The sequence below is a fragment of the Panthera tigris genome, chromosome B1 (assembly GCF_018350195.1).
Source record: "Panthera tigris isolate Pti1 chromosome B1, P.tigris_Pti1_mat1.1, whole genome shotgun sequence".
NCBI lineage: Eukaryota > Metazoa > Chordata > Mammalia > Carnivora > Felidae > Panthera > Panthera tigris.
Window position 1 is genome coordinate 111,995,729 of NC_056663.1, and position 25,226 is coordinate 112,020,954.

The window sequence follows — 25,226 nt, forward strand, 5'->3', positions numbered from 1 at the left end:
TTTCTTCGTCTCTCTGCAAGTCTCTGAATCTTCCCGTCTCTGATTTTCTCACTCTTTTCCCACTTTTCCATGAGATTCCTCATCTTCGCCACCAGATGAAGGGAGGTCGTTCTGCTAGAAGCGTCTCCTAATCTCTATAAAATGAAAAGGAAAAATGGGGAGGACATTAACCCATTACTCAGGGGAGTGGGGAGACAGCAGAAATCGTTGATGGATACAGATGAAAATGTCTTTCTCAGACCACCTTCTCTGGTTTTCAGTGACTTTAGATTTCGGTTGTGGAACTTGTTGAAAGAATTTGATTTTCTTGATTCAGCAAGAGTTCAAAAACCAGAAATAAAAATTCTCAGGAACAGAGGGGAAATAAAGATAAAAACAGCACGTGAGCTGTTCCTCCTCTCTTCTCTCCCTTTAAGTAAAACGGTCTTGACTCTCCAACGGGTAGAGAGAGAAAGTTTGAGTTTTCATGGATGTTATGGAGAGGTTAGAGATGGCTTTAAAATGTAGATCTCTCAGTCAGTTTTCTTCGTGGCTGAAGAGGCTAGCCCTTTCCATAAAATGAGTCCATCTGTCGACTGTTAGCTATTTCAAAGTGAAGGGATTTAGCACTCAAAACAAATTGAGCAAGTTTGTTTGCCTGTTTTTACTGCTAACTCAAATGAATTCAAAACACGGAGTAATTCAAGAAAACACATAACACGTTCTAGACAGCCCCCAAATGCAGGGAAAGCCCAGCACCTATAGGGTGACCTGGGTTATTTTAAACGCCAAGCTTTTTAAAGATGTATGTATTTCACACATGCTCTCCCAACAAGTCATTTATTTCCCTAGAACTGAGAGAATTGGTATCCTGATTGAGGAAGAGCAATACAACTTTTAGAAGGAACTTTATTCTCTATTGAGGACAAAAGGGGAGGGCTTTTTCATGGCGCGCCTGGGCGAATTTTGTTCCTATGCAGAAATTAATATTGATGGGAAAACCAAACCGGAACCTATGACTGCTTTCCGACGCTTTCCAAAAACATACATTAACAGGACGCCCTTGAAATTGAAAACAAACTTTGTCTAGTATGCCTGGCAGAAGCCTTCACACCTGGTCTTCCAGACGAATCATATTTATAGTCCTTACACCCAAAGGCAGGACGAAGCAAAAACACCCTGCTGGCTACCAAAATACACGCCTTGCTCCAGTCAAGAAATCGGAAAATCAGGGCTTAGAAGTAAGACACACTTTCCGAATGAAAATGACTCCTCTAACTTCACGTGTTCTTCGATTTTTAAGAGCAAATGTGAATTTGAGAGTAGCTTCCCCTCCCACCCCCACCACCATGCCTTGCAATTTAATACCATGCTCGCCAGGAACCTTAACCTCGTCATTTTAAAAAATGAGATATCCGTGACCCGGGGTGAACTTGTTGAGTGTAGGTACAGCAGAGGAAATTCTAGACTCTATGAACGCCCGAACCTCGTCCAGAGCAATCCTTTCGTGTACACTGGTCAGTGCGCGACCGTGCCCACCTGCGCGCGGACAGCGGGTGCAGCGTGCTTGGTCCACCCGCCTTGACCTCGGGCGTGGTGTCCCGGCCGGCGGTGCTGGGCCAAGTCTCTGGGCCTTCCCCGGCTGACTAGTCTCGGTTGTCGCCTTCCCAGCCCTCTTCCCCACCATCCCCCTCCCCGCTGGCCCCACTTTTCCAGATTACTCCTCAGTCATCCTCTCTCACCCCCACTCCGCCTACTTTCTCTCCAGCCTCCAGTGCGTCCCTCACATCACCACCACCCCCACTCCGCAATCTCTCGTTTCTGTGAACTCGTCTCTCAACCCTGCAGGCCTGAAAGAAGGTCACATACAGGCACTCTCGTACTCACACCCTACATGCCTCGCCCCAAACAAAACCCATGCACACAGTCCTTTGTTCCATTTCTTGGGCCACTTTCCCTGGCCCTTCCTCTTTCTCCGTCCTGGTTTGCTCCCCAAGAGTACGTTTCTGTCTCCCGGACGCTCCGGTCTCCTCCCCACCCCCACCCCCACCCCCACCCCACCTCTGATTTATTAGAGCTCCCGGTTCGGCGCAGATTCCTAGTTCTGCTCCATCCCACCCTCCCCTCCTATCCTCCCATCCACAGTGGGAGTGCTTGCGCCTGCTGCTCTTCTGCTCCAGTCTCAGCGCCCTGCCCGGTCCCCTAAACCCTCTTTCGCTCTCCGGGCTCTTCCTCCGGCCCCCGAGTCTCCGGCCTGCCGGCCTCACCTCCCTGCCCTGCCTCGCTTCTCGTCGCCCCTGCTCGCTCCCCCCGCGCTCGCCCGAACGCTGTGCTCGCTCCTTGAACGCCCGCCGCGCAGCCGGGCTCGGCCGCCCGCCCGCCCGCCACTGTGCAGTGGAGTTTGGTGGAATCTCTGCTGACGTCACGTCACTCCCCACACGGAGACCGAGCTGAGGGAAGAGAGAGGGATGAGAGCGAGGGAGGGGAGAGAGAGTGCGAGACCGAGCGAGAAAGCTGGAGAGGAGCAGAAAGAAACTGCCAGTGACGGCTAGGTTCCGGCGGCCGCCGCGCACCCGTGGACTCCCTCGGAACTTGGCACCCTCGGGAGCCCCGCAGTCCTCTCGGGCTTGGCTTTCCGGCGCTTGCGGTGCAGCCTGCGCCTCGGATCGCTGGAAGTCTCCCCGGGAAGCGGTGGGACGCGGAGACAGCAGCTCTCTCCCGGTAGCCGGTAAGTGGAGGCCGTCTCTTTCCGCAGGGATGTGAGATAATGCGAGTTTGGAAATTTGTTCCACTTTGGAGAATCTTCACCGTAGGTGATTTGTGGTTCTTGGGGCTGCCTTCCCCCCACCCCCCCGCCCCGAAGTAACTCAGTTGGCAAACAGACCTCGCAAAGCCCTGTTCCTCTCGTCCCCAGTCGCAGACACTAACAATCTATGGGGTTGCTGAAGTCGAGTGGGAAGCGAGACCACGGCTGGCATTTAAAACGAGGTATCTTCCCTTAAATCTCGGTGCCAACACTGCAGGGACAAATCCTCAGGCTGAGGATTAGCATTCTCAAGATAAAGGGCAGGGTACAAAGTTTCAGCTACTGGAAGATTAGCCCCTTTCCCATTGTTACCAATTGGAAAAAAGATTCCATCTTAACTGGCAGTTAGTGACCTCTCAGGCCCAAGCGAATTACCTGGGAACCAGGCCTGGATGCCAAGCTTACACAATTACTTCGGATTATAAATCCTTTAAATTGATCACCAGTCAACTCCAATCTTGCACTTCAGGAGATACATTTTAAATGGGTAGAGAGGAGAGGACTATTTTCCAACTGTCGAGTAAGAAAAAAATTATGATTCTAAATCTGAGAAATATGGTTCTCTTTTCATTCCAATTCAATGACTTTACTTTCCTAAATAATTCAGAAATCAAGCCACCATAGGGCAGTGTGATTTTTACTCCTTTTTGTGTGTGTATTATGTCTTAGTAAAGTAAACTAAATGAAAAAAAAAAAACTTTTACTATTCTGAATTAAAATAACACAGGCATTCATATATTCTAAAATATTTTTATGAAAACTAATCTGACTTACAGAGATTTCCTTGCAGTTCTTAGGCCATTAGTAAGAATTAAAGGTGGTTTTAATATAAGTTTGAAAGAAATTTATCTAAAATTCAAATACCAATTATGTCAAGGAAACAAAGCACCGGCACAGAATAGATAAGGATTTTTACTAGTGTAACATAAAATAAGTGTACAAGGTTTTAATAATCAAACAGTCCCTAAAATGTGAATAGCTACTTCATTTATGGAATGTTTTACTTTACCTCAGCAAAACTACACTTAAATTATTCAGGTGCTTTGTTCCTCAAGTTGAGCATATTGTCTTCAAGTGTTCCTAAAGCATCAATATTAATTGGTTTAAAAGAAGGCTTAAACTGGTAAAATACAGAATTGTGTTAAGCAGTATTTTAATTTCCTTAAACGATTACCCACTGCAAATTAATTTAGTGGCTAATCTCCTTAATTTAGTTCATTTAAAACATATGTTCTTGTGCTGTTTATTTTTAAACTTTCCACTAAAGATTTTGTTACGGGGTAACAGAAAATGGAAAGGGGGGGAATGTAAAAGAATTTGGAATTATTAGAACTGTATTTTTTTCCTGCGATTTCCTCTTATGGCAATCATCAGAAATTACTTTTAAGAAAATTGTTTTATTTCTCAGGCTTTTACTGCCTGCTTTGGCCAGTGTGGTTCAGTATGCTTCATTAACTATGTGGTGCTTTTTAGCATACTCACAATAGAAAAGTCAAATTAGGCAAAACAAGATTGCCTGGCATATACGTTCAAACCAGGATTTGAACTTTTGGGGTGAGAACGACTTCCCATCAAGAAAAGTTGCGCATCTTAATTTGTGAGATTAGTGGTGGAGGCTGGCCCCTAAATCCTGCAGCCAAATTTGCCTAGTAAGACTTGTCTTGCTTGACAGGGCAAGTTTAAGGATCAGCAGGCAGGAATTGGAGGTTATTTTTAAAAACTATCTCCCTCAGTTATTTAGATTCAGTTCGTCCAGTAGGCCTGGTAATTATATGAAGAAAAAAAAATGCAGGTCTCACGGCTCATTTTGACTGCAAAATAAATCCCCAAGTCACAAGGACACTTAGGAGTGAGCTAAGGAACACGCCTTGACCTTCTTTTCAATCCTTAGAGCAGAGTTCTTGATTTGTTTTGTATTGCTTTGTTTGGCCTTCAGCACTGAAGCTTGGGAGTGGAGGGGGGGGGGAGAATGTGTAATAATTGGCTGACTTTAATATTGAGCGACCCCATCTTTTTCTTTTGTATATTTCATTTCTTAAAAAAATGAAAACTATTTGCAGTTACCATCTGCAATGCTTCGCCTACCCGCTAATAATGCAGCCAGTTCAGATGTTTAAAAAAAAAAAAAAAAAAAGATTATCGAATTGATGGTGACATGCAAATTTCCCCCGAAATTATCATAAGTAAACATTTGAAGTCTGGACTAATAAAATCCCATCTGTGTTACTTCATATCGAGTTAGTAGAAAGCTGTGATAATGAATTTTGTAATATCTCACGAACAGACATCTCAATCAGGGACTAATCCTGTGATTTTACTGCAGAATCACTAAATCTGGAGCCGCCAAACTGCTACTTCTGGGTCCCCGGGCCTGCAAGGATCGGCAGAGCCCCCGCCCACGTCCCAGCTAGCGGGTGGGGGGGAACCCCTGGACACCCACGCCGCGGCGCCGGGCAGCCCCTCCTCTAAGCGGCGACCTTGGCCAGAGGCTCCCGGGGCTCGGCTTGTTCCAGCAGAGGCCAAGGATCGGGGAAACACTACCCAGACTAGAGCCAGACCCGCAGCTCCCTGCCCCGCCTCTGCTCTTGCGCCAAAGGGGCAACGCCCGCTCCTCCCCTCTACCCTGGACCACAGAGAAGTGGGCCCTCCCGCCGCCGGCATACCCTGGTTAGCGTGGAGAGAGGCAGGCACCGAGATCCAAAGGGCCTGGGGAGCCCGAGACCTTCTTTCTTTCCTTCTGTCTTTAAAGCTGCCGCGGCTCTTCTACCCACCCGGACAGAGCCTCTCGCCACCCACCTCTCCCGGTTTGCCTGTGGCGGAAAAAGGGGGCGCGCGTTAAACGCTTGGCTCGCTGCGTTGTGGTTGGAATTTTGAAAAAGATTTGGTTTGCCGGGGTTGAATCGGGGCAGCCGTTCTCTGAGAGTTATTTCTACGTTCTCGCTGGGTAGAAAACCCTCCGGACTTTTGCCCCGTTCTCTTCTGTCTCACTCAGTCCACTTCGTTTCCCTCCTCTGCGATCTTAAATCTTAGTTTAGGGTAAATAAATGGCCGGGTGAGTATCTCCAGGGAAAAGTGTGGCTAAATATGGAAAAGTGGCTCCTGATGGATGAGAGGCCCGAAGCCAGCTCGCTCCTGGAGTACCCTAGGCCAAGAGCTTTGAGAGTCCCGTTCATTTCAGAATTACAGAAAATCGAGGAAAGCCGCTGTCTAGGGCAGGTACAAGTTGAGTCTGATAGTCTACAAATGTTTACTTAGCGTCTACTGACCGAAAGTCCTGTGCTGAATGGTGGTCTTCCACACAACCTCTTACACAGAAAAGTCCTCTCCACTCACCCCCAAATTCTGTAACTGCTAAGGTTGCCCCCGTGTTCAGACGGGCTCTTAACTCCTGACATAAACACCTTGAGAGTAGTTCCACAGCCTAAGTCCCCCAGGACATGATGGATTTATCCGTCGAGAGCCCCTGCGCCCATTCACCGCAACTCTGGAGGGAGATCACCCTCTTGGTAAACATTCAGTTGTTCTGGACCAGGGGCTAGGGTGGGGATGAGGCTGAGAAGCACGCCCGAAACCCAACCCAGAGTAGGCACTTAAGAGCGAGTTTGCAGTTGTCCGCCCTACAGGTAGCGTCCACTGAACCCTGCACGCTCGGAGACCCCGCTGCTTCTCACGACCCTCCTTCTCTTTTATTTTGCAGACAACGGGGAATGGAGACCAACTGCCGCAAACTAGTGTCGGCGTGTGTGCAATTAGGTAAGAACGCGCTTCTTCTGCCGGGGTCACTCGACGGGACACCGCACCATGCGAGGGCGGCAGGAGGGCACCGGTCCCTTGGCGAGGCGGCGGCGAGGGGCTCTTCCCAGAGAGACCAGCCGGGGCGGAAAGGGAATCAGAACCGGGACACCGGCAGCCTCTCCCGGGGGTAGGAACTGGGGAGTATGGATAGGGAGGGAGCCGCTCACCGCGCCCCGATGCCCGGGGCCTACTCCTCCCTCTGAGGGAGCCGCTGGCAGCCTGGGAGGCGCGGAAAGAATGTGCCGCCCTGCTCCGGGTTGCCAGAGGGTCCGGGAGACGCGAGTGACCTCCGCCCTTTCCTCTAACTGGGTCTTTGCTCTTTGTCCCTCTTTCTCTTCTTCGTCCTGCCTCCTACCCCCACCCCCAACACCCTCGCTTCTTTCCACCGCGGTCCGGGGCGTCTCTCTACCCGCTTGTGGGGCGGGCGCGCGCGGCCCAGGCGTGCAGCCGGCGGCCGTTGAATGCCTCTTCTCCAAAGACTCCGAAATCAAAAAGGTCGAGTTCACAGACTCTCCCGAGAGCCGGAAAGAGGCGGCCAGCAGCAAGCTCTTCCCGCGGCAGCATCCCGGCGCCACTGGTAAGGCCGGGAGCGAAGCGCAGGCCGCGCGCAGGTCACCCGCCTCTGGGCCTCTGGGCTTCGGGTACAGCGCACCGAGGCTAGGCCGCCAGACAGGCGCGCCTGCCCCTTGACTTAGACACTTGGCCCCTGTGTGGGACGGGAAGCAGCCGTCCCAGGGACGTTAATTCCTTTCCCCAAAATTATACTGCACTCCTGAGACCCAACACCTCTCCCTCTTGCTCTTTTTCGCTCTCTCCCTGTGGCCTCATCTCCTACGCACACCCCAACCTACCTCTGCGCCGCTAGCTGGCGTGGAAAAGTAGTCCAACAGCGACCTCTGTCGCCCGCCATGTCCCACTGCGTGTAGCACCACCAAGGGTGCTCTCCGCCCCGGCCTCTCTCAGCCTTGCCCCGCCCAGGCTTGTGCGCGCGGGGTTTGCCGCGGAGGGCATGCACCAGAGGCTTGCGTAGGGCGAAGATTCGCCTGGCCGGGAGTTGGAGGAGCTGACTAGAGCCCCGCAGAGCCTGAGGGCAGCGACTGTGCGCCGCAGCCAAGGGTGTAATGAAGTGTGCGCCCCTGTCGACGCGAACCTACCTGTTGTGCAGGTTGCAAGGCCTCGGGTTTTGGTGGTGTCGTTGCTTGATTAGCTGGTTTCACTGTGGACGAGTCAAGGGGCCCTGCTGCTCAAAGGCTTGTGTAAAAGCCAGAATGTCTCCAACTCACTGCACAGGCCTTTGCTAAACGGAAACTTGCCCTTTAGGTGTGTGTGTGTGCGCGCGCGCGTGTGTGCAAGCTTTCCCTTGGAATACATGAAAAATTCAAATTTAACAACTGTTCTATTCTCCGGGTTTTCCAGGCTACTGTAATAACAAGTGCCTAGCCTTAGGAAGTTGTTGACCTTTGATAGTGTGAGGAGATAAAGCCCCCCCACAGCCCTCGGCCCCTAACCCCCTCTTTCCGGATTAAAGTGTAAGGATACAAATGTAATGCGTGCAGGAGGGGGGCGAATTGGGACGCCCCGCCAAATAAACAAACCGTGTTGCTAAGAAGAAAACAAAGGTCCTGCATTCGTGCTTCCCGGTAAACCTGAGAAAATTATCATTTGCATAAGTAAAACTTCTAAAATGGTCGGGAGCGAAGCAGCCTGGCACTGCACACTATCGCGAGTCCTCCCGCTGGGCTAGTTAAACGCTCACTTGTCCGGGATTAACCCCATGGGGTTAAATGGGGCCGTGCAGAGATAACGTCGGGTGATTTCTGTCATTAAGATTGTGTTAAATTCTTCCTCTGTTTGATAATCGGTCGTAAAAAATAAATTATTAGACCGGAGTATGTTTGGGGTATGGTTAAAAATCAAGAACAGCGATGACTCCTGGAGAAATGTTTCGTGCGGGTTCCCGTCTGGCCAGACTAGGGGAGCTCCCCAATCTCGCTTCGCGCGGGGCGGGCGGGCTGACAATCGCCCAGCGGAAGCTGACGTTTCCCCATGCGTTGGGAGCTGGAGAGCTGCCTAACGTCTCTTATCCCCACCCCAACCCAGGGCTCCTAGACCTCAGGAATGGTTTCTGAGGACAGGTGGTCTCCATGGGAGCCCGTCCGAGGGGAAGCTAGAGATGGGATGGGAGCCTCTTAACGTGGGCAAGAAGCCGTGGTCAGCCGGGGAGTCCTTTCTGTTCCTGTCACAGTTGCCACTGGGCATCTACTTTTGATAATTAGTAGATAAATAAAGAACTAGAAATAATGAAGGACTGTTTCCTTACCCATTAACTTTCAGGTCCGGATTATTCTAGTGCACTGATCCTCCACATTGGCAACAATCTGTTTTCTACCTTTTGGACAGAAGAGGAAAATTGCTGCCTAAACATGTTTAATACCATTAATTAAGGAGAGGCATGCGATAGGGAGAAATGCTGAAAATCTTGATTTTATTGGCTTTTAGGGATGTAATAGACAAAAAAAAATGTCACACATGAGTAAGCAAAACTACAGTGCCTCCAAGGAAGGTTGCCAGAGTCCCCTTTACTAAATATAAGTAAATTTAATTTATGTCATATGCAAACCCCTGGCCACAGCCTGCTTTGAAAAGAAAGATTTTTCTCCCTTTTTTGATAGCTTTTTTTTTCTTTCAGAAAGAAAAAAAAATGTTTACAATGGCATGTCTTTTTTCAAAAGGGGCCATGGTACTTTATTATTGGCACTACCCTCTCCTCAACCCCTCCAAAACACCGTGTCTTCGTTAAAGACTGAAAACAGTCCCCAAGTAGACAAGGTTAACCTCTGGAAGGCTGGGACTCTTGCGTTCCTTTCCAAGCGAATCTTTGTCCCCTTGATACCCATTGGGCTGGCCCACGGCCTGGCTCAAACCCTGAAGCAGGTGGAGTAGGAGGTCGGCTGGAGACCCCTAAATCCAGGGGTTTGAGAGAGTGTAGAAAAAGGACTGGCTAGGCATCCAAGTGGAGGCGGGAAGAGTTGGCAAGTTTAGCTGTAACCCAGAAAGAAGGCTCAGAGGTCTGCTGAGAACGTCCCCCTAGAACAGAGATCCTTGACTTCCTTGCTTTGAGTGTCCCCCCAAAAAAGCCTGCTTGCTGAATTCAGAAAGCGCTCTTGACCTTCAGGAAGGCGGGTGGGGGGAACGATCCTCCCTTGTCTGTAACCCTTAAAGTTTCGGGGCGGTGGCTCTGGATTCCGGGCTGAAATCGGACAGAGCTGCCGCCCCGTGGTCGGGGTGCCTAGCTTCGGTGACCAGACTTGGGCGGGTACCTTCTCCAGAGACGCCATTAATTTTTAAGTAGCCTTGGCTAAATGGGTGAGCTGAAAGAGTCTCACCAAGGTCTCTGGCGTGTGCCGACGTCCTTCCCTTGGGAGGGGGACCCCAAGGCCCCTTGGGGCGCCCCCAGCCGAGACACACTCTCTCAGTGGCAGCTTGGCCCCAGTCTTCTTCAGAGAACCCGGGATAACCCCCCACCGCCTTGGCGGCAGCAAACCCTTCATTCATTCAATCAGCAAATGTTTGCCGAGCACATACTACGTGGATTCCTAATGTACCCCCTGAAAGCAAATAAGCCGGTTTCCCTTCACCGTTATGAAGCAGCTTTAATGTTAACAAGGAACTAGCTAGAGCAGGTTCAGACCATCTCTTGCAAAACGCGATGTGGTGGTACCTGCATCTGTGCTTGGGGCCTGAGCGTTGTTAGAAAGAAAGGGGATGCTTAGAAGGGTAGAGGGCCATTGGTGAGGCCCGGGGTAAGGGACAGGGGCTTGCAGAACGGGCAGGAGGTCCGAGGAAGAAGCCAGGAGAGAGGGGAACAGGGTTAAGGAGAGGGATTTCCATTTTCTTTTCTACCACCCCTGCCTCCCCACCCCATCCTACTCCACCCGCCACCGAGTCTAGCTTATTGTCAGCAGCTGCCTCTGCCTTTTGTGGGTTTTTTTCCCCGTCAGGGGAAATTGTACCAGTTGTGCAATAGGTAGTCACTCCCTGTGGATCCCCGCCCGCAGAGGTAGTCTTTTTACATGTCGTGTTCCTTGCTACTGACACCAAGTGCGCTCAAAGTTTCATAAGGCTGGTTGGGTTGTTATTCCAAACCGCCTGCTGTTAATATATGCAGCAGTTGTTAGAGCGACTCGGAGGGAAAAGGAAATGTATAACGAAAGCTTATTCGTGAGCAGGAATATACTAATGGAACAATCTGATGTCTTCTTAATCCTATGTAAAAAGCTTTGTCGTCTTCCTAATATTGACTGAATGGGTAATTAATGGCTCTTCATCTAGGCGAATACCCTGTAATCCAAAGATAGGCAAAAGACAACAAGCCCAAGGTAGAAGACAAAAGGCCCAACTGTGGCCGCCACCCCCCTCCCCCACCAGGGACTCCAAATAGCAAAGTTTCTTTTCTGGAGAAAAGGGCAGAAGTGGGAGAATACAGGTACCTTTCCTAGGCTGGGCTTAACCACTGAATCTGGTCACCCAGCTCAGTTCTCCACTACTCCATTTGCCCCCACCAGTCCTCTCTGCATTTCTTCTCAGTTCCTCTAGGAAGTCACCCTCGTTTGGATCCTGACCAGAACCTTTTCTTCCCCAAAGCCCCCATCTTTCATTTGGGGAAGTGATTGATAACAGAGGACCAATACACAAGGTCCTCAAAAGGCTCAGGCAGAGGATTGAGCTCCTTCTGATCCAGGTGGAGACTCCTTTCTTTTACAACCTAAGGCAGAGTCTGTGCAGACTTAGATAGTTGAGAGGGGTGGGAAGAAATTAATGGAAGGAGAATGAGCAGCAGAATTGGGTATATGTGTTAAATAGTGATCAGGAGCAGTGGAGTCGACTTCCTTGTGAGGATCTGACATGAAGAGTACCCAAAATTCTTCCACCATGTTTTTAACAGGATGGCATTTTAATTTAAACCTTTAGAAGTAATATATTACTTGGGTTACTACGATGAGGTGGGTTCCTTTTTTTTTTTTTTTGTCAGCTGACAGCTTTTAAAATATTATTTCGCTAGGGAAATAAAAGCTTCATCTCAGATTATAGGTGGGTATTTTTGGATTTATGTGATTTATGGTCACCATGACAACTAATGCTGAATGTTAGCTACCAGCATGTCTGGGAGAGGGAAGACAGAAAGAAGGGAGAGCAAGAGAAATAGAAAAGGGAAACAGACATGAGCTAGAGAGGAGAAATGGAGAAAAGAGAAAAAGGCGAGTTTTAATCCAATTTTTAAAAGTGACTTTAGTTAGTACCTTTCCAGTTCTCTCTGGACCTGGATATTAGTGTCTATCTCATTTTCATCCCCCCCCCCCATTGCTAAGACATATTTATACCACTCTACTTTTACTAGTTTTCTGGGATTAAACGTTCTCGGAATAAACCTGTTGTGTTAACAAACTAACGTGAAAAGGCATTGTAGCACGTGAGTTTAATGATTTCAGCAGCATCCCCCACCAGTCCTGACTCTGCTAATCCCCGATTTTCTCTTCACCTGCCAGTGTGGGGGTGCCTCTCCCACCCCGACACTGAGCACCCCCAGCTAGTTACTCCGAAGCTCAAGTGTGAGACTAAAATATGGGTGCCGTTGGCAGACACCCAGAGAATGTAGGTGCTGCTCAGTACGTGCACAGACTTTGATTCAGAAAACAATCTGCCCCTTTTTACAAACCAGCACTTTTTAAATCCATTTAGAGAATGGGGTAGGAGGGGATCAACCACAGTAACGTTTAAATGTCTGGGTGCTTCCGCTACGTGCCTGGAGCACGGGGTACAGCGAAGGGGGCCTTTCCAGATTGGTTTGTGTGCGGAGAAAAGGCAGGCAGAAGAAGAAGGAGGGGAGGAAGGGCCACTTCTTGAGCGGGGTGCAAGGTCTCCATCTGACCTCTGCGCCTTATACCACACGCGCACGCACACACACTCACGCCTGTCACGTGGCTCTGAGCTGAGTCTGGGCCGCCTCGGCCTTGAACTGGCCTGGGCCAGAGCAAGACTCCCACCCCTCTAAGGCCTGACAGCCAGCGCAGGGAGACATCTAATGAGCGATCTTACAGGTGAGCTTTGAAGACAGATTCCACCCCACCCCCCCAAAAAAGTTGTGGATTGCTTGGTTGGATTGAAGTCCATACTTGGACCCCGCATCCCAGACTTTGGAAGCATAACCCAACCAATCTCCTCGCGAAGGCCAGAGGGGCTTTGCGCAACTAACACTAAAGAGTGTGAAATTAAATAAGACCTTAAGACTGGTAATCGGTGGCAAATACCAGCAGCTCAAAACACGCCTGACCCCGTGTCACACATTTCCCTCCTCAAGGGTCTGGCTTTGCAAGAATAAGCAAAGAAAACCCAACTGAGACAATTCTTGAATGTCTTCGGACTTGAAAACCTAAACCCGCACTGGGCTTCCCTTCCCCCCACCCCTGCCCTCCGTTGGGGCCTTGCAGCACCTCCAGCTTCCCTGAACTGACCATCCTGATATTTCTCTGGATTGGAAATTTCTGTGATGGAGGCTGAAGTCATAGTGATTTCTAGAACCAGTTAAAGAAGACTGTGCAGAGGTGGGGGGTGCAGAGGTAGTGCTCAACCTGCAAAATACATAGGATTGCTTTCAACCCCTTCCTTATCTATACTACCAATATCTGTGCACCCACAATATTAAGTGGATTAAGTTTTTGTAGACTAAGTCTCCTAAATTGCTGACCATCATCACCACTGTTTTCATTGAAAAGTGTTTGTTTGTTTGTTTGGGGTTTTTTGTTTGTTTGTTTGTTTGTTTTGTTTTTGGGTTTGTTTTTTGTTTGTTTGTTTTTTTTGGGGGGGGTTCCCATTACTCACTTGCTTTTCTCCATCTAGACTTTTCATGTTGGTGTGCTCCCACCATCCATGGAACTGGGTCTGAGAAGGGGGTCAGCCGATCTCACCATGTGTGAAGTGATTAGGAGATTAGGAGAGAGTTAAACTCTGGTTGGAAAAATGCAAAGAAATGCCTTACTGGCTCAGTTGAGTTGGGGGGGGGGTATATATTTCATATGTGCATTATCTAGATAGATGGTAGATAGATACATAGACATGGTTATGTTATGTTTGTTTTTTTTTTTTACTTTAACCAGATATCTCCAGATAATTGTCTTTATTCTCCACTTGACTTTGCAGTGGATAGGTACAGTTTAAGATTCCTCATCTTTTTAGGCTTTTAGGCTGCCTGAAGATCACCAGCATTTCCAACCTCTACTACCCTTTAGCACTATGTTGAGCTGTCACTCGCCCTGGGGTTTTTCAGCCGCTTTGGAAGCTGGTTTGGAGACTAGGTCTTCCCGTTTGTGTACCTGCCCTGATGAGAGTTGTTAGTCAACAGAGCCACCGAGTTTAAATCAAAATTCTGTGGGTTTAATGAGAGATGAGCTTAGAAATCTATATGTTTCTGTGGAGCTCCTCAGCTCTCCTGAGTAAGGAGTTGTGAGAAACACCCAAAGCTTCCACCAAAAATTGCCTCTCCGGGGTTTGAATCTCAAAGAAACTAATACCAAGAAAGAAAGTATACTCACTATAGTTTATCATTTGTTCATATGATGGAATCTCTTCATGAAATTAAGCTTTATGGGGGTGTTATTTTGGGGACTGGAGCTATACTGAGGTTTAAAAAAAGAAACTGGAATATGATTAGTAAACACATTGGGCAGAAAAGAGCTGAATTCATATTGACTTAGTTATAGGTCATCGGCTGGCAGTGCAATGGGAGGAAATATTTACTTTACACATACACTTTATGATCTTGGGGGAATTAGAGGAAATTCAATAAGAAAACGGCTAGAAACATTTAAAACCCTTATTTAAAAGACTTAAGCAAATTAGAGTCTTATCAGATTAAAAACCACTACAAATGTAAGAGCATTGTCTTCGGTGAAACGCTGTGGGGTCTGAGGAGATTCTCCGCCAAATCTCAGGGATAAAATGCGTCATTTAAGCACCAGATAATGAGCAGAATGTAAATTAATTTAACCTTCTTTACCAACAGGCTGCTGGTGTAATATGTATAATTTAGTGATAAGATTGCAGGACCTAATATAGCTGGATGTATGAGCCTCAGCTAATGCAGACTTGTCACATGAGGATGTGTTCTGCTCTGAGCAGGTGTATGTATGCTTGGAATGGGGTGAACTGGAATAAAAGGTTAAAACTAGAAATGCTGCTTTAAAGCTTACTATAAAGAAAATTTCTCCTTTCAGCTAAATTTTTCTTAAAGTGGGATGATACTTCTGGGTAGAAACTGAAGAACAAATGTCATTTGCTTCTTTGGATAGCTTTCAAGCATGTTTAAAATGGGGGAGGAGTTGCAGATAGGGTTTGGCAGAGAGAGCCCGGCAAAGTAGAGACACATAGGTTACAAACATAATTTGCAGTCTGCCTCATCCACTCTGCCCCAGACTGAGTAAGTTTCCCAATCTTGTGAACAAGGAGAACAAGGACAAGGAGGGAGTTTTCTGAAGATACCTCATACTGATGTTACAAATCATTGACTGTAATGTCAAACAAATACACATTCAGGGATGATAACACTAACTCCACAATAAAGCAATCACCAATGCAGAAACCCAGAAGAGATTAGTTTCTGCTCTCCCCATGACCTAAGTAAGCAAAGGACAAAAGGACTTTCAAAAGTTATTTTGAATGATACGTTTGTATTTCTTTAATTCCTTTGGAAATTAATTTTTTTTTTTTTGGAAATAGTGTTGTAAAGAGTTGTATGTCCCCAAGGTGTTTCTTTTTTCTTTTTTAAAAAATAAATAAATAAAGCTTTGGTTTTTCTGAGCTGAGTGTTCTCCTAGCTTTTGCCCTTCGCCCCCATTCTACTGCCTCTGCCTGCTTGGACTTTAAAGATTCAGCAGCCTTGAGTTCTCTAGGAAAAGAAAATGACAAAAAAATATCCTTGAAAGTGGTTATTTGGCAACATTCTTAATTGTATGGAAATTCATTAAAGCACATTTTATATATAATTAGCTCAAGGTTGTTGATTCTGCAGGCTTTATGGATTTGAATCTGATTGATAATAAAGTAAACAAGAGAGTCGAATTTAAAGCGGGCTCTCTCTAGGGTTAGGACAAGCTTAATACAGTGTACAAGGAATTTGAAAGATCTTGGATATGTGTCTTAATCAACGCTAAGTAGAATGGATAAGCTTTCAGCATTTTGAAAATGCTGGGTTAGGGTTTCTATTCTATTGTGTATTTTCTGTCTGGGGTCTAATAAGCATTACAGAGAACGTGATCTGAGGCGACTTTTTATTCTTGTATAAATCCAGAGTGAACCGCCAAACAGTTGTTCGTTTAAAGTCAAGGTAATTTTCTTTTGACGGGTCCATTTGCTTCTCGATTTCTAATTTATTAGCCGGCCTTCTCAGGGCTTTGTCTTCTTTGCAATTAAAATAAAGCTTCTTCAGATTAGCGCAGCATTCACTTGACAGGCTGTTTGGAAAATTTAAGATCGGAGAGGTGATGTGTTGCTGTTTTTCAATTTTTTCTGGTTTTAAGTAGCATACCCCCTTTCCACACAAGGGGGATAAAAAGGCATCTCTCGATTGGAAATGGATGTAGTGAGATACAAAAAGGAAGGGGTGCGAGCCATGTTGATCCTTGTACCTTTCAGCTCTGGACCTTTCCGCTCCTTTCTCCCGAGCCTCTTACTCCCAGCCTCATCTCTCCGCCTCCCCGCCTGAACTAAAAGCAAGATCTTCTTCGGCTGGGCCGGAGCAGAATTCCCGGGAGCCGGCCGGTGTAGACTTGGTGGGCACAGTGAGGTATTAGCCCAGCCCCGCACAGCTGATAGGTGCAGACAGGGCTGTCCCTCCGCCGGGGGCTCGGGCCCTTCTGATTGGTGCGGAGCCACGTCACTCCCGCTGGGCGAAGGGTCTGGGAGGAGGCGGAGGCGGGGAGCGTTGGGAGGGCCGCGGCAAAGTGACGTCTGGGCACCAGGAAGCCCGCCTCTGGTTTTAAGATGTTAGGCCAACAGGGAAGCTCGGAGCCGCAGAGCTGGTCCGTCGCTCGCCTGGGTGCCGGGAGCTGAGCTGCTGCGAGGCCGCGCTCGAGCTCGACGGCCCGAGGGGGGTGTGCGTGTGCGTGCCACGGAGGGTGCGCCCAGAGGCCCGCGTTGCTGCCGCAGCCGCTGCCGCCGCTGCGGGGGATCTAATATCAGCTACCTGTCCCTGTCACTCTTGACACTTTGCTGTCAGGGCTGCCGCGCGGGGGGCGGGCAGAGCGCGATCGCCGTTAGCTTTCCTTATTGGAGGGGTACGTGGGGGAGGGAGGGAGGGAAGAAAGGGGTCTTTGCCCACTCTTGTTTCGCTTTGGAGCTTGGAAGCCTGCTATCCAAAGACGCTCCGAGCTGCGCCCGCCTACTTACATCCCCATGTCTCCGTTTGCCCGCTGACTTTCCGCCGCCGGACCCTAAGGCTTGAGCCTTCCGAAGGAGACGGGGGCCGCTCGGTTCAAAAAGACTCAGCAGGGATTGTGCTCCCTGGCTTTGCCCGCGGCGGCCACAGCGCGGAAACTCTGCGCGTGTAGTGCCAAGCGGAGCAGGCGGCGGCGGCCACGGGGCTACGGCCGGGCGGCAGCCCAGGACTTGTAGGGCGGCGCGCTCCTTCGTCCATGAACTGCATGAAAGGCCCGCTGCACTTGGAGCACAGAGCAGTAGGGACCAAGCTGTTGGCCGCCTCCTCGTCTTCCTCCTGTCACCATCCCCAGCCGCTGGCCATGGCTTCGGTACTGGCTCCCGGTCAGACCCGCTCCCTGGACTCTTCCAAGCACAGGCTGGAGGTGCACACCATCTCTGACACCTCCAGCCCCGAGGCCGCAGGTAAGGCGCCGCGCGGCCCCGCGGACACCGGGGTCCAGCCGCCCCTCGCCGCTGGGCTCTTCCCGCCCGCAAGGAAGTCGACCCCTCCAGGGGGAGGCGTAGTGGGAGTGGTCGTTTAGTTTGCCTCCCGCAGAACTTCCGGAGCCGGGATTCTTTTGGCCCCGAGTTTCTTTCGCCCTACCTCGACCGCCCCGCCGGGGTGGGGCGAACTGCGCGAGCCATTCCCTGCCCTATTCCTATCCTGGCCTCCCTATGTTTGTTTTCTGGGTCACAAAAATCCCAGCATCTCCATTCGAAGACGTTCAGAAGCCACCACCCCTGACTCCCCAACCCAGAGTCTGTTCTCTCCGCTTTCCGCTCCCGAAAAGCTCCGCTTGTTAGAAAAGTATTTCTGAAACGATGCCGCAGAAGAGGCGGTATTTCTAAAGGGTAGAGGAACTTGGGTGGGTCACCGAATCCCAAAGTCTACCTTTACTAGTCTCCTGAAACCGCATGGAGATCTGTGGGGGTCTGAAAAATGCGCGCGTGTAGGTGTCCGGAAAAAATTTGGTGTGTCTGCGCAGAAGAGTATAAATATACTTGAAAGAGGCTGTAAAAATGAATGTGCCTTCACAGTGAGATAAACATGTAAATAAAACGTGCGGCGCTGGGGGAGGGGAGGAGATGGGGCGCTCACACCCACACTCACGTCTGCACGCCCCACAGTCGCAGCGCTCGCCGCGGCCCGGAGAGGCCGCTCGCACACTCCTCCCCTGCCTGGCAGCCCATCGCTTCCGCGACCTCTGCAGCCCGGTCCATTTGGAGTTCACGGGTAGCAGGTGGGACTTGCTGACGGGAACCTCTCTGTGTTTCGTTTTCAGAAAAAGATAAGAGCCAGCAGGGAAAGAATGAGGACGTGGGCCCCGAAGACCCGTCCAAGAAGAAGCGGCAACGGCGCCAGCGCACTCACTTCACCAGCCAGCAGCTGCAGGAACTGGAGGCCACTTTCCAGAGGAACCGCTACCCGGACATGTCCACGCGCGAAGAGATCGCCGTGTGGACCAACCTTACGGAAGCCCGAGTCCGGGTAGGACCCCTCACGGAGCCTGGGAAGGCTAGGGAGGAAGGCATTGTAGAAATGCGGGCCACTTAGAACCGGAGGGAGTGTGGAAGGCAGTCTCCCGAAAGGCACGGTGTGCCTTTGCACAGGCAGAAGGCCTCTCCGCAGCCCCAGTCGCGAGGTTACAGCTCCCCCTTACAGACCAGCGGTTGCAGGCCCGGCGCAGGCTCCGCGAGCGGCACCCGCTCACTGCCCCGCTACCCTGAGTCCTTTCGGAACTGGGCCGCGTGGCATTCCCCTGCATAGGGCATTGTGTTCCCGGCTTGCGGTCGCCGGAAGAGTGCTAATAAAATCCCTCCCAGGCCAGGAGCCGAGAACAGGCTCCAACCTGTGCGCCTTTTACAAGGAAAACCCACCGGAGACAAGCAAGGCTTGGCCCTCCTAGGGAAACTTTCTCCCCCCAGGCTCGCCCGGCCCTTTCTCTCTACTCGGCTCATCCTCCTTACACAGTCTTTTCGGTTTTCGGCCATTCAGGTTTCTCCCACACCCTATCCCTTAGTTTTGTGATACACGGAAGCATTTTGACACACAACTACTATCCTGCTAGTCCTCTTAGAAAGAAAAAAGAAGAAAGACTTTTTGGTTTGGTTTATTTATCTTTCTCAGGAGATTGTTATTCACACCCTTCTTCCCAATGATAATAGTTTTATTTTTTAAAGGTGGGGGGGGCTTACCTTTGTAGCAAATCTGTACTTTATGGATTGGCAAAAGTGAAGTTAAATAAATTACCCGGTAGCAACATCCTGGTTTATGCTGGTCAGTGGAAAACTCCAAATGTGTTAGGATTCTGGAAGCAGAAACACCCATAGCAAGATCCAGAGGCTTTGCTGTTAAAAACAAAAACAAAACAATTCTGGATAGAAAAATAGAGCCTCCAGTTAAAGCAGAGATGAAAGAACAATAAGATGGCAATAATGATGAAAAGAATAAAGACCAAAATGCATTCCCAAAGCAGAGGGAAGGAAGGTACTCTCTGGGTTGCATTTGTGTAGGGTATGAGGCCTTGCTGGTGGATAAGAGCCGGGATGAAGTTGGAGATGGTTTTAGTTTAACTGCACAGAGCTAGAGCTCTGACTCTGGCCGCGTGGTTTTGAGCAAGGTCAGGCTTTGATTAGCCCTCCCGTGCATCAGGGGAACGGGCCTTGCACGTACTCTTCTTGCCTGAGCAAAGTTTACACGGCCTAGGGTAGAAATTAAAACTAATTAAAATAAAAACACAATCAGTGGGTTCTCTGGAATCCTTCTGAAAAGACCTCTCCCACCCCTCCAGCTTTCCAGGAGTCTCTCCCAAGTCCCCCGCCTCTACCACGCTGGGCTGTCGCTCCTTCTGGCTGCCTCCTTCCAGGCCCGCTGTGTGTCCAGCCAAGTGGGAGTGAAGCGTGCTTTTTTATAGCAGTCGGGTGCAAAGAGGAAGGAGGATAAAAAGGAAATCGAGAATGAAAGGGAAAAGGGGGGGAAAAGAGCGGATTAGGCGTCTGGGCCCGGCTGAGATGTGTAATGTGAAACATCACCGATGTCAGCTCTGAAATCTGGGGCCAGGCCTCGCTCCAATACACAAAAGCTGCAGTCTGCGGCGACGGGCGGGTCCGATGTGGATTGAGAGAAGGGTTGCGTCGGGGCCACCGGACTGACGGGCCAGGCGACGCCTGCAAAGCCAAGCAAACCCGCTGGGCCCGGCGGGAGCAGTGCTGGCAGCCGGGGCCTATACTGGAGAGGGTGGAGGATGAGTAGGAGCGGAGGAAGGGAGGGGGAGGTTGCAGAGTGACCCATTCTGGGTTCCCAGAGATTTACAAGCCAAGCTTTTGGAGTTTAGGAGACTGAAGGCCTTTTGCTTTTTAATTCGCTATTTTGCTAGGCGAGGATAGGGGTCGCGGCCTGGCGCCAGTTGTGAGAACGGGTTCTGTGGTGTGGGGGCTGCAGGGAAGGTCTGAGACTGGAGGGAGGAGCTGTGCAAGAGAGCGCGGGCCTCTGGTGCCCTCTTAGCCACTAGTCCTGTGCCTGTGTCTGTGGCATAGCCACTGTGTCTGTGGCTTTGGAATGGAAGCAAGTTTGCAAGGTGGCAGGGTAAGAGTTGGGCAGAAAACCTGCTGCCCCGCGTTTATTTTACAGTAAGTGAGTTTGGATCCTGAGGAGGGCCTGGGTTAGTGAACAAGCCGTCCACAGGCTGCCAGGCGTTGGACTGGGGTTTGTGGCGCAGTTCAGAGCCTGGGCCTCAGCCGGCCAGGCCTCCCTCGCTTTAGACGCGGTTCAGGCAGCTCCCGCCCGCGGGGCGGTGGGGGTTGGGGGAAATTATGGTGTGTGTGTGTGTGTGTGTGTGTGTGCGCGCGCGCGCAGGCGCGCGCTGGACATGGGTGGCCTCTGGTGCTTTCTGTGATCAAGGTTTTACTAATCCGATCTGTGGCATCTGTTTGCTCCTTTGCCGTCCACCCCCAGGTTTGGTTCAAGAATCGCCGGGCCAAATGGAGAAAGCGGGAGCGCAACCAGCAGGCTGAGCTGTGCAAGAATGGCTTTGGGCCGCAATTCAACGGGCTTATGCAGCCCTATGACGACATGTACCCGGGCTATTCCTACAACAACTGGGCCGCCAAGGGTCTCACGTCAGCCTCCCTGTCCACCAAGAGCTTCCCTTTCTTCAACTCTATGAACGTCAACCCTCTGTCGTCGCAGAGCATGTTCTCCCCGCCCAATTCCATCTCCTCCATGAGCATGTCGTCCAGCATGGTGCCCTCAGCCGTGACCGGCGTTCCGGGCTCCAGCCTCAACAGCCTGAATAACTTGAACAACCTGAGCAGCCCGTCGCTGAATTCCGCGGTGCCGACGCCCGCCTGTCCTTACGCGCCGCCGACTCCTCCGTACGTTTACAGGGACACGTGTAACTCGAGCCTGGCCAGCCTGAGACTGAAAGCGAAGCAGCACTCCAGCTTCGGCTACGCCAGCGTGCAGAACCCGGCGTCCAACCTGAGTGCTTGCCAGTACGCCGTGGACAGGCCAGTGTGAGCCCCAACCACAGCACCGGGATCCTAGGACCGTGCCGGATGGGGCAATGCTGCCCTTGAAAGACTGGGAATTACGCTAGAAGGTCGTGGGCACTAAAGAAAAGGAGAGAAAGAGAAGATATAAAGAGAAAAGGAAACCACTGAATTAAAGAGAGCTCCTTTGATTTCAAAGGAATTTCCTCAATGTCTGACATCTTTCACTAAAAGTATTTCCAACAGTTGCAAGGACATACACAAATGTTTGACTGGATATGACATTTTAACATTACTATAAGCTTGTTATTTTTTAAGTTTAGCATTGTTAACATTAAAATGACTGAAAGGATGTATATATATCGAAATGTCAAATTAATTTTATAAAAAGCAGTTGTTAGTACTCTCACAACAGTGTTTTTAAAGGTTAGGCTTTAAAATAAAGCATGTTATACAGAAGCGATTAGGATTTTTCGCTTGTGAGCAAAGGAATGTATATACTAAATGCCACACTGTATGTTTCTAACATATTATTATTATAAAAATGTGTGAATATCAGTTTTAGAATAGTTTCTCTGGTGGATGCAATGATGTTTCTGAAACTGCTATGTACAACCTACCCTGTGTATAACATTTCGTACAATATTATTGTTTTACTTTTCAGCAAATATGAAAAAAATGTGTTTTATTTCATGGGAGTAAAATATACTACGTACAAATTGGTCTGGATTCTTTCTGCCCTCCTCTGTCACCTGGCCAGGGTCTCTCAGTCGTTGCTTCCTAAACAAACCAGTTTTCCTCTGCCCGCCTAGTTAAACACACAAGGCAGCAGGCCTTATTTAAATTTGGTAGAAATAAATTATAGTCATTCATCAAAAATGAAAAAGAAAAAAGAAAAGCCACTCCCAGGGGGGGAAAAAAAAAAGCCTGTAAAGTCTGGTCTTGTCTCCCAGATTTTTCTTTGGCTTAAACCCAGAGGATTCCATTATTGCTAGGAAATAATATAAGAGAGAAAGAAGAAAGGAGAAAGAAATTTAGAAAGTATGCCAGCTTTCAATGACTCTCAAATTTGGTGGGGGTGGGAGGGCGGTTCTACACATCCGGTAAATTGTTCTGGAGAAGCATGTGTGTATGTATACATGTACAGTTTATATACATTCCTCTCAAGAGGAATACATCTATAATAAGTTTACAAGGAAACACCTCCAGTTCAAAATATTTAGGCCTCCACGTTTATCTTTCAGGCTTAAGTAGAGAGATTCTTCATGTTATATTGCATTCTATTTCCAAATCCTTAGGAGACATTAAAAGAAACAAAGACCATTTCTAATAACTACAGCCCCTTAGTTTCCCGAAGAGCCCAGGGGGTGAGAGGTGAGAGTGGAGTTTCCTGAATCTTGTCGAGCAATATGTAGTTGAGGCAAAGGTCATGCTCCCCGTGTTTTGTTTTAAATAATATTGACCCATTAATTCTAAACCTGCTTGTTCCTGAAATTATACAGGATTATAGTTTGCAAACTGCGGGACAATGAAGCAAATCAAGATGAATTACAACCCTGGCCCTCCCTCCCATCCTCTGACAACTAAACGGGGAATGAGGTCCGTGTGAGTGTTTCAAAGAACTTTTAAGCACCCGCTCTTCCTTTGTTGGTGGTTTTCAGCTTTTTTCTTTTTAATGTGAAATTCGATTTCGTAACAAATCGTAGCAAATACGACTTAGTCCGAAGGAATTCATTACCGAGGCGCTGGGGGAGGGGGAGTGAGGGGTAAATCCTGAGGTCCTTTGCTATTCTGGTCACCGTCCTCCCCCCGGCGGGTGAGGATAAACACAACCCTAGGGAACAGGGAGTGAAAAGTAGCCCGGAGTTTTCTGGAGCCGAGAAAACCTGTGTTTTTGCGCTTAGGTTACTTTTATCTAACTGAAACTTTACCTATAAGCTTTTGAGCCTCGGACACTGAGTCTTTGTTCTGCATAGGACTGCTGCTGCCACTTAAAGAGATCGCAGATAATGTCCCCGGTTTAAGATCAGTGCTCAATGCACATTAACTTTCTTTCTTCTTTCTTTTTTAAGCTCTGCCTCTAACCTACGGAGGGATCACGCGGCAGTGGGGGGCAGATAAAAGCCCTTTGGCCGAGGGTCACCTCCGTCCTTGTTGTTCACTTGAGAGCAGTGGAGAGGAAAACGGTCCCCACGGGCGGACTTTGGCTTCTGGAGCCGCGGAGCCCAGCGGTCCGGGCCTCCCCGAGCTCCGCCCGGTATGGGGGGAGGGGCGACGGGGGAGGGGGAGGAGGGGACTGGGAGAGGGGATTTGGGGATGGGGGCTGGAAACGCTAAAGAGACCTGCTGGGAGGACTTGCGTCTCCTGCAGGTCTAAGAGTGACTTGGGAGAGCGGGATAGAGGAGGCGGACCTGGGCCTAGTTTGCTGGCTGAAATAGAACTCTATTTCGAGGAAATCAATCAGTCTGCAAAAAACAAAAATGGAAGTCGAGGTTTGGGAAGAGTTGTCTCATCCCCAACTTGAGTGGTGCGGGCTTGGGGGCGGAGACTCGGGACTGAGGAGAAGCCCTTTTTCCCACCTCAGCTCCTTTCCCTGGACTTCCAGAAAGAAGAATTACCCTCCTCACCCCCCCTTCTTCCCCACACCCATCCCCGCTCGCCCGCCAACCTTTTTCTGCACCTCTTTTTCCCTTCAAGTGAGAAAAGCCTAGTTCCTGAGCCAGTGGAGTCGGTCCTCTCGCCCCTCCCGCTCCCACGCGGGTCCCCCCTTCAGCCACCGCTACTGCCACCACCTCGGTTCCACTCAATCGATTTTTTGCTGCATGTCAACACTTATTACCGGTGAGTGTGAGGGTCTTTTTTCTCCTTCTCTAGGTCTCTTAATGATTTCTGAGCTAGTTGTGTATTAAAGCGCTTAAAGGAACCTTTAAGGTAATCTATAGCATGAACACCACCAGCCTCCGCTAGGGACCAAAGATGGCGAGCCGGAGGTCTGGCCCCCAGGAGCCCAGGCCTCGCAGGCCTAAGCCCTCTGCGCGCCCAGAGGCTGGGGCGGGGGGTGCTTGGGGCAGGAACCCCACACTGATAGTTCGCGGTCTCGGGGCTTTCCCCTCCCCCCTCCCCCAAACAACCACCCCTCACCTGTTACTCTAACCCTTTCTCCCGCCTGCCCTCGGTTTTTAAACTTTTAAAATTCCTGAGGCCTCAAACTCTTCATTCCCCTAGTAGCGAATTCAGACTGGCGGAGACCTAGGAAAAGGTGTATGTGCCCCACGTTTGTCTCAACTTCCTTCCAGGTCCTCAATCTGAGTTTTACTGCCCGCAACTTGGTTAGAAATCTAATTTTAAAAACAATGTTGGGCAACCTGAGCCGTGTAGGCGTCTTGATTTGTAGGTAAATCCTCCCTTCGCCTCCCGGCCCCGCTCTTTCTTCCACCCCCCACCCCTGTCCCGCGAGGTGCTGAAACCCGGGAGTGCCTTTAGGAGTGTAACAACAACAAAAAATAATGAGAAAAAAATGAAGAGCATCTTAAAAGTCCCAGTATTCCTCGAAAGCCCCATAAATTAACCCTGTGAAAAGCAGCGAACTCTTTTAAGGAGAGTCTATAAAAACCTGGCGCGTTCTCCAAGGAGGATAACCTCACCCCCACCCCCACCCCATCCCCCCACCCTCACCCCCACCCCG

General features: G+C 49.6%; 1 protein-coding gene across 2 annotated transcripts; it reads left to right on the forward strand.

Annotated features, from left to right (window-relative positions):
- Positions 1 to 2,491: 2,491 nt before the first annotated feature.
- On the forward strand, positions 2,492 to 22,235 carry PITX2 (paired like homeodomain 2). 2 transcript variants are annotated; one of them, XM_007098247.2, is made up of 4 exons: positions 2,492 to 2,707; positions 6,483 to 6,538; positions 18,334 to 18,539; positions 21,006 to 22,235. In XM_007098247.2, exons 2-4 carry the CDS (start codon positions 6,493 to 6,495, stop codon positions 21,567 to 21,569), a joined length of 816 nt encoding a protein of 271 aa, XP_007098309.1. In that variant the 5' UTR covers positions 2,492 to 2,707; positions 6,483 to 6,492; the 3' UTR covers positions 21,570 to 22,235. The 2 variants fall into 2 exon arrangements, with proteins under 2 accessions (XP_007098309.1, XP_042839966.1); XM_042984032.1 differs by lacking the exons at positions 2,492 to 2,707; positions 6,483 to 6,538 and adding an exon at positions 17,266 to 17,473.
- Positions 22,236 to 25,226: the final 2,991 nt, after the last annotated feature.